We start from the raw sequence: 9,084 nt of genomic DNA on the forward strand, positions 1-9,084 counted from the left end.
GGGGGAGAGAGAAAGACAGAATATCAAGCGGGCGGAGGGAGGTTGCATGCAATACAAAAGAGGACAGACAGGCAGACAGAGAAATGGAGATTTGTGTGGGGGCGGGGATAGGCGGGGAGAAACCTTGATCAAATTACATGTATTAAGAAGGAAGCTTGAAATGAGGAACTGCGGCAACGAGTAAATGGTGAGCTTTGAGATAATTGCATGAGAATCAACGTCGAAAGATAGGCTGGCTTGTGAAGAATATACATTTATACATAAGGCAAGCGATGAAATCTGAGAGAGAGAGAGAGAGAGAGAGAGAGAGAGAGAGAGAGAGAGAGAGAGGGGACGTGGGTAGTCTGGTGGTTATGCTACTGAACTCGTAATTCTGAGATCGTGGGTTCGTGACCCGAGGGTCAGCTCGGTTTGATGTTTAGTCCGTGGTTAAGACACTTTGTACGAATTCTCTCTTTTAGCTCGGTGGTTGGGAGTGGACGTCAGATTGAGAGGTCTTGCCTCCTACAGTGCGGTCAAAAATTTGTGGCCCAACCTCTTGTCAAATCTCCTCAACTATTGAATATAGGTTCTCCAACTATTGCACAATCGATCAACATTTTTGTAAACGCATGCTAGTTGTATTCTAAAAAATTCCTTAATAAGTGCTAATAAAAAATCCAGGTGGGTGGTTTCTACGGATTTTAAAAGGTCAACAGCTGGGGCAATATCGCTCTTTAAAGAAAGTCCGCCATTTTTTTCTAATCCCGAAAATATGTTTATTGGGCGCATGTTGTGAAAACGTTTAGTGAGAAAATGTGTGCACTATAAAAGTAATTTCTTGTAACAAGCTTTGCTACTAAAAAGTATCATAGGTGAGCTGTGGCGTTGGCACACGCGAATGCAAAATGTGTGTGAGAAGCGGGAAGTGCTTTGAAGAATTTATGAAGGAAAGTTATTAAATATATTCTTAATTGTTACGGTATAATTAAGCTAAGACAAATTAATACATATAGGTGACATTGATTCACCTGTTAAAGAGATATGTCGTGCCACAAATTTTTGACCGCACTATAGATATTCTTACTGTGTGCCAGGGTCGTTACACCTATACAACTTCACAGATAGAGAGAGAGTGGGAGACGATGTTAGAGAGAGAGAGAGAGAGAGAGAGAGAGAGAGAGAGAGAGAGAGAGAGAGAGAGAGAGAGAGAGAGAGAGAGAGATTTTGTTTGTATCTTTTGTATTTTTTACAACACAAGGAGAGGGAGTGAGGGTCAATTTACTTAGGATGAACCTTAGAACTGTCAGATTTACACGTAGAAGGGACACACGGACCTATTACGGTTGTTCCAAAGTGAAGTTGTCTCTGCAATGCATCAATCAATACATCAATCCATGTATCAATGCATCAACCAACCAACCAACCAACCAACCAACCAACCAACCAACCAACCAACCAACCAACCAACCAAACCAACCAACCAACCAACCAACCAACCAACCAACCAACTAATCAATCAATCAATCAACCAATCAATCGATCAAACCAATCAATCAATCAACCAATTAACTGTCACCAATCAATCTATGCTCGAATGAAGAAATAAAAGAACTGTGAAATGGATCAAAACCCCGAAGCAGTCAACCAGTCAAGCAACCAATCAAGCTGTCAACAAGCTTATTCTTAAACATCAAATCGTCAAAAAGGAACGAATCGACGTATGATCATTCAATAAGATCAGTTAAGAACTCAGTAGACGCCATCGTGATACCTGTGGGTAGTACAGAGGTCCACCTAGGATGACTCCTTTCAGAACCATGTCCAAGTCTCCCTCACTGATGCCCTTGTGTAAGGCATATGCCAGGGCCGGTACAAAGTGCCCTGCGTAGGACTGGCCAGCTATGTACACGCCTCTTGTTCTGTGAAGAAATTTTGAATGCGACTTAAAAAACCCAACCTACTATGAAAGCTGAAAGAGACAAAAAAAAAAGGGAAAATAATATTGGGTTGTACAGAAGTCTTGACATATGAGATGTACGTGTATATAAATTGACGTGTCAGGCAAAGAGCCCTCTTCAACCCCCCCCCCCCCCCCCCCCCCCAATTCATACTCACACGCACGTGTGCGGGCACACACACGCACACACACACACACACACACACACACACACACACACACACACACACACACATACATACACATTGACACACACACATTCACACGTACAGACATACACACATATACACACATGCACACAAACACATACACACATACACACCCTCTTTCAATCTTCTTCTCTCTCTGTCTCTCCCTCCCTCCCTCTCTCTCTCTCTCTCTCTCTCTCTCTCTCTCTCTCTCTCTCTCTCTCTCTCTCTCTCACACTTTCATTCTATGTGTGTATGTGTGTTTGCGCGAGTGTGTACGTGTGTATATCATACGACATTTATAAAATGGTACTAACACTCAGGTACAAAATTGTCTTGAGTTTCTTCAAAAACCTGTCAAAACTTACAAATAGATGGTGTGAATAAAAGTGGTGTCAGTATTCGAGTGGATAGGCTACTGGACTCGTAATCGTGAGATTTCGGGTTCGGCTCTCTCTGGAAAAGGCACTTTAAACAATTTTTTCACTTCACCCAGGTTGGAATGATTACCAAGGTATACGTTCTTAATATCTATGAGCGTCTAGGTATCCCGCCATAGACAGCGAAAGATATAGTCAGTATGTCAGTGCAGTGTTTTAGCGCCTATAAAATGGCAGTTTGTACTGTATGCTTCCCAGGAAGTTGAGATTGTTTCAGAATGCTATCAGGTCTGTGGGGGTAATAACATAGTTTGTAAAGCAGATAGAGCTTGTTGTTGGGTGGGAAATTGGGCTATACGAATGCTATTTATCTTTTATTATTCATTATTATGTATCTGCGCGTCAAACATAGGAAGAATTAACCATGAAAGAAGCTGCATGAAGACAACCACGAGACCATCTAAGCAAAATTGACCGTCTGAATAGACGACAAGAGCCATACATTAGGTATAACCCAAGAAAAACACTCAGATGCCACAAATACCACTAACTACATTCATCAGAACGGAAACGCACCATTTGTTTTTGACACGATACCAGTGACCATGCTAAGATATGAGAGAAGCAAACACAATAATGTTGACTATGTTAAAGGTCGATATTTTTTAACATCTACATCAAAAGTCTAAACAAAACAAAGAGAACGTTATAACCTCCCCGGAATTACCCAGCGATAAATACTATTATTAGTATTATTATGCCACATCTGCAGCTTCTTTTAACCTGTGCAGGTCTATTCTTTGTCAGTCTTCTGTTTTTTTACTTACGTCTTGAAGATAGTATGTGGATGGCTTGCGGGTGGTCTGGTGGGGTTTGCTCCTTCTTCCTGTAAAACATATATCGTCCCCATCCCTCCTTCTCTTTTGTGTTTTTTTCTTTTTTAGAAGCACAGCTTTTTTCAGTAATGCGACTAAGCACAAAAAGAACTGTCTATGGACATCTATAAAACACAGAAAGCAGTCAGACGAATGCTAACATGATCATTGATATCTTTATAAGTCCTTAACTGACTGCACCCGGTACAGACATAAATTATAAAAGGGAAAACTAAAACGTTATCCAAAATTCCCGTTTTAAAAACAAAAGCGCGAGTAAATATTTAAACACAAACCTGAATTCGGGAAAAAGCAGCAGAAACTGTTGTACAAAATTGTACAAATCTTTAGTGTAGACCTCCTGTTTGTATCTATTCGATTGCTGAAAATCATGGGAGCTGCTGAAGCCTCGTCCGATAATGTCCACGTAGACGGCTGAAAAGGGTCCAACCCATGTCTCGTTTCTGGGTATTATCTTGCCAAAGTCATACAATCCGACTTTCTCGGGCTGTGAAGCGGGAAACAGAAAATCTTCAGGGATTGGCAAGTGTAGAGAAATATTTTTTAGTTAAAAGTCGAAGGAAATCCCATTTTTAGATCAGTTATACAAGTCAGCAAAAAACATACAAGGTTATTTTATACATGATGTTTAAAAATGGAGCACGCTAAATATCATCAAATTATGTATAAAATGGAAAGTGTTTGGAATATAATTTTTCACCAGAAAATGAATACTACAACATAACATGTTCCTAAAAGTACCCGTGAACATTAAAATAACAATGCTATCTAATGCAGTTCACATACAGGCACAACAGTCCGCGAAACGGCTTTTGAGAAAAACAATATACGCATGTTCACAACATGGGTGACTTCCGTGTTGGGCTTGTTGTGCTTAGGCTTGTGTTTCCCCCCGTCTTGATCCTAGGATCATCCACTTAATTTTATCATTACATAGTGTACATCTGCACCCATCCCGACGCAGACACACAAACACCCACACCCACCCACACACACACACACACACACACACACACACACACACACACACACACACACATATACACACACATACACTCATATGTCTTGTTCAAAGACAATCATTGTTGGGTAAAAATGGAGGGCGATGTTATACAGCCGGAAATTAAGTGTCACTGATCGAATGCAGGATGAAATGAGACCAAATGGAGAAATCAGGAGTGATTCGGCGCACCCGATTTAATAATTTGTAACACCTTTGTAGAAATTTCATTTCCTGACCAAGCAGATGGAAACTTAAGAGAGGGCATATTTTGTTTTGTATTTTTGTTGGATAAATTTGAACATGTGTAAACCACATGGTGTTGCGAGACTTCGTTGGCTTAGTTTGACTTGTTTTGCACTCAATCCTCAGCTGCCCAGGGGTAACGATTACGTTTTTCCTTATATCTTTCGATGCTCCCAAACATATGTTTCCAGTCACTCTTGTTCCTGAGCCTTAATTGCCGATTAATTGCCGTGCTCATTTAATACAAATTATTGTACGCTTTACCTCTTAAAACAAACAAGGAGCAAAAAAATAATAATTGAAGGGAAATCTTAGCGCCCCCTTCCCCCCTCATCTGTAGGAACCTACATAAACGTGCGCGCGTGCACACACACACACCCACATACACTCACACACACACATACACACACACACACACACACACACACAAACACTCACACACACTCACTCACACCCCCCCACACACACACAAGGGGGTATTACTCTCCGTAAGGCAATTTTAAGTCGCTGTGATGTTATTCACAAAAGACGCTTTTATGTGTTTTTTTTAATGCAAAGGTTTTGGGGTGGGGGTGGGGGTTGAGAGTGGGGGTTGAGAGTGGGGTCGAAATTTGCTTTCACCAAGGTAAAGCATCTGAGGGTGCAGTGACAGTCGGTTATATTTACACGCCGGTTTGCGATTCATCGCTTACAATCACACGATCTGTTTTGCTTGTTTAGAGAATCGATAACAGGCTTCACTTTTGCCATTCAACGTAGAACAAACGTTGCTTTAAGGGGGGGGGGGGGGGGGGGCTACACCTGGAGGCTATCTCGCTTATTACTGTATCGAATTTTACCAAATTTCACACATATAACAAGCATAGTAAGGAGTCTTAAAATTTGCAATCAAATTTGAGAAAAAAGTTTCGTTTCCATGGATACGCCGCCATATTGGATTTTATTGACATGTCTTACGTAATGAATACTGCACTTATCGCTCATGGAAATTGATTGTTTTTTTGCATGCGTGTTCACAAACATTAGATCTAAATATTTGTTTGTTGTTTTTTTCCTAATCGAATTAGAAAATTTTAAATGAATTTTTTCCTGAGGTAGCATTCAAGTTTGCGAAAAATCCGTGAAATTCCACACTCCAGACACCACCAACAAAAATCTAGTCCATATATCAAAAATTCAACAATTAAATTTTTAGTATTACCACTTCTCTTCATTCTGTGAAAATTTCATGAAGATTGAATGAAAAATGGTGGAGTTATTCAAAAAAGTATAGAGGAAAGTCGCATTTTGAGAAAACGGCCGATAAAGAAAAATAAAATACTGACTTATTGAGGAAATGGCGGTTACAAACATGCCCGGTATGGGAAAAAATACGGGTTTTGGGGGTTCTTATGCCATGAAATAGTTGTAGGAGAGGCTGAGGAAGCTAAAAATGCCTACAACTCAAATTCCATGATTTTGAGCCGAATTTTGATTTTGGGGGTGTAGCCCCCCCCCCTTAAATGTACTGCTGAGTGAAATGGATAACACAGGTATATTTTTTTTTGGAAATAATCTTTATAAATGCTCTGATTTTTTATTAAAACTTTGCTGGAATTTAAAAAAATAAAGTGAATACTTATATTTTGCCTTTGTTTAATATTCCACTATGGTTGTGAGCTAGTTAATTAAAAGTGCAAACACTGGTGGAGATCTTGAAATCTAATGTATTATTGTTAAAGAAATGAGTCTAGTTAACTTTATGTTATTTGTCGGCACAAAGATATTTTTCTGCTCAAAGAGACGCCACATTCGTACATGAGAGTGATAGATTACGGTTCTAAGAAGCATGGGAATATTTGGTTCAAATCCAAATGGGGTCCAACCTTTTTGCTACCTTTCTGGAATACCTCAGGAAAGAATGATGAAGTAGAGCAGCGAATAGAAACAAGCGGGTAAGAAAGACAAAATGAGCGTTTACCTTGAAGGGCCCGTGCAGCCAGAAGACGCCCATCATAGAGGAGACTGTGGGCCCCCCATTCAACCACAACATGAGGGGGGCCTCTTGTTCCGAGGGTGAAGGGAAGTACCAGAAGTGCATATGGTAGTCCGCCTCTTTGTCCACTGTGATGAAAGCTGAGTAGCTCAGCGTGGGCTTGGCAATGATGTTGCCCTGTACCTGTGGTTAAGACATTACGAATGATTGCAAAATGTTATCGTGTCCCAACTAACACAATTTAGATCTTTTAAATGTCAAACTGTCTCGACCCTGCCCGTCAGGAACAGTGTGGACGAAAATGAATTAATTGTACGTTTTTTACACCTCTTTCGACACAATTTAAACCATGTAGGATGCGGGCTGCGACTCTGCCTGCCACAGGCAACATTGTATAAAAAGGATAAATGATCACGGCATCAAGACCGATATACTTGATAAAAATTCTGCCCTCACAAGAATCGAATTCGGGTCTGCTGCGTGCGATGGCGAAGAAGATGACGGTACTCAGACTGAGAGGGGATGCATTTTTATTAAGGGGGGGGGGGACTACACCTGAAGGCTATCTCACTTATTACTGACCGAATTTTACCAAATTTCACACATATAACAAGCACAGTAAGGAGTCTTTAAATCCACAATCAGATTGAGAAAAAAGTTTCGTTTCCATGGATACGGTGGCCATTTTGGATTTTGTTGACACGTCTTACGTAATGAATACCGCACTTATCGCTCATGGAAATTGATTGTTTTTTTACAGGCAAGTTCACAAACATCAGATCTAAAAATTTATCTGTTTGTTTTTTTCCTAAACGAATTAGAAATTTTTTAATGAATTTTTTCCCGAAGTAGCATTCAAGTTTGCGAAAAATCCGTGAAAATCCACACTCCAGACACCACCAACAAAAATATAGTCCATATATCAAAAATTCAATTGACTAAATTTTAGTATTACCTCTTCTCTTCATTCTGTGAAAATTTCATGAAGATTGGATGAAAACTGGTGGAGTTGTTAAAAAAAGTATAGAGAAAAGTCGCGTTTTGAGAAAACGGCCGATAAAGAAAAATAAAATACTGACTTTATGAGGAAATGGCGGTCACAAACATGCCTGGTATGGGAAAATAATCGGTTTTCGGGGGTTCCTGTGCGAAGCTAAAAATGCCTACAACTCATATTCCATAATTTTGAGCCAAATTTTGACTTTGGGGGTGTAGCTCCCCCCCCCCCCCCCTCACCCATCTTAACGTTTTCTAAAATTATAATGGCCGACAACACAATGCAGACCACAATGTTGAAAAACATGTATACGTTTCGTATATACTTTTGCCCCCCGTTCCAATATTAACAAGGAAAATAAGGACCTGCAAAATATCGCACTCTTACAAAATCGACCATGTTATCGACCTTCAAGGCCCCGTGTGGGTCATTTCAAAGTCTTAAGCTTATAATTACTTGATCTTACACCATTGTGGGAAGAACTATTCCAGGTAAGACAGGAATATAAGTCGTACCTCTCAGGATAGGAAACTTCGGCTTCCTACTGGTAAATTGCGACCATGGTTACATGGTATGAAGAGAAAACATAAATCCTTTTAAAGTAGCTAGCCACCAGTCTGTATTCAACTCTGTATCTAACACCACTGTGATGTGACCCTGGCTACATGTATATCGTGTTACCGTGCTCTTGTGGCTGATATGGGGATAAAAGTAAAGTTTTACCTCCCGTTCTGAATTTATTTTACCTAGTACGCCGATCCAGATTCTCTACTCTCTATGGAGCCACTTTTGGATCGTCGGGACATCATCTCCAAGTATGAGTAAAAATTAATTGTTTTTGGGAGGGGGGGTTGGGGTCAACCTGGATGGGATTCAACACCCCCACCTCAAAGGTTCAAATACTTCCTATTTTAAAATGACTGACCACATGGGAATAACATTTGAGAGTTAACCCTAATTGTAACAGCCCCTCACAATCTTGACTCAGACTTTTTAGATAACCCAGTAAGGTTAAAAACCGTCGGTGAAACTACACCTGTAGCAGGCACTGAGCTGCCACCCTTTTATTGCACATGACACAGTAAAGATGTCAAGTTCCAGGTGTTGATAGCTTCTTCCTGTTTGAAATCATTATCATGTGTTGCATAGACTTATTACCGAGAACCTAGTCATTGGAAACAGACGTCAGTTTCAATGAATTGAATCAGCTGTTTGATTTTAAATAAAACAAAAATAACAATCGTAAATCCCTCCCACGTCAAAGGATTTTAAGATAAATCATTCGTCTAAAGGCCTAAAAATAACCCAAACAGAAAAGCCGCTTGGATACGCTCTTGATAATTCTAGAGACCGGAAGTGAAGATTCTTCCTGTCTTTTCGTTTTGAAAAATAATTAATTCTTCTCACAATAATAGGAAAGAAGAAGAAGAAGAAGAAGAAGAAGAAGAAGAAGAAGAAGAAGA

At 40.0% G+C, this 9,084-nt stretch overlaps 1 protein-coding gene across 5 annotated transcripts in view; it reads right to left on the minus strand.

Moving 5' to 3' along the window:
- LOC101857373 (probable serine carboxypeptidase CPVL) overlaps positions 1-9,084 on the minus strand; it is a 25,188-nt gene that overhangs the window by 3,306 nt on the left and 12,798 nt on the right. For all 5 annotated transcript variants that reach the window (XM_035973431.1, XM_005089004.3, XM_035973410.1 and 2 more), the window contains 3 exons: positions 6,610-6,807; positions 3,679-3,890; positions 1,754-1,901 (listed from right to left, as the gene is read on the minus strand). In XM_035973431.1, the coding sequence (XP_035829324.1) occupies positions 1,754-1,901; positions 3,679-3,890; positions 6,610-6,807 (558 nt within the window). The remainder of the gene's footprint in view (positions 1-1,753; positions 1,902-3,678; positions 3,891-6,609; positions 6,808-9,084) is intronic.

This window comes from Aplysia californica, unplaced genomic scaffold, assembly GCF_000002075.1.
Source record: "Aplysia californica isolate F4 #8 unplaced genomic scaffold, AplCal3.0 scaffold00002, whole genome shotgun sequence".
Taxonomy (NCBI): Eukaryota; Metazoa; Mollusca; class Gastropoda; order Aplysiida; family Aplysiidae; genus Aplysia; species Aplysia californica.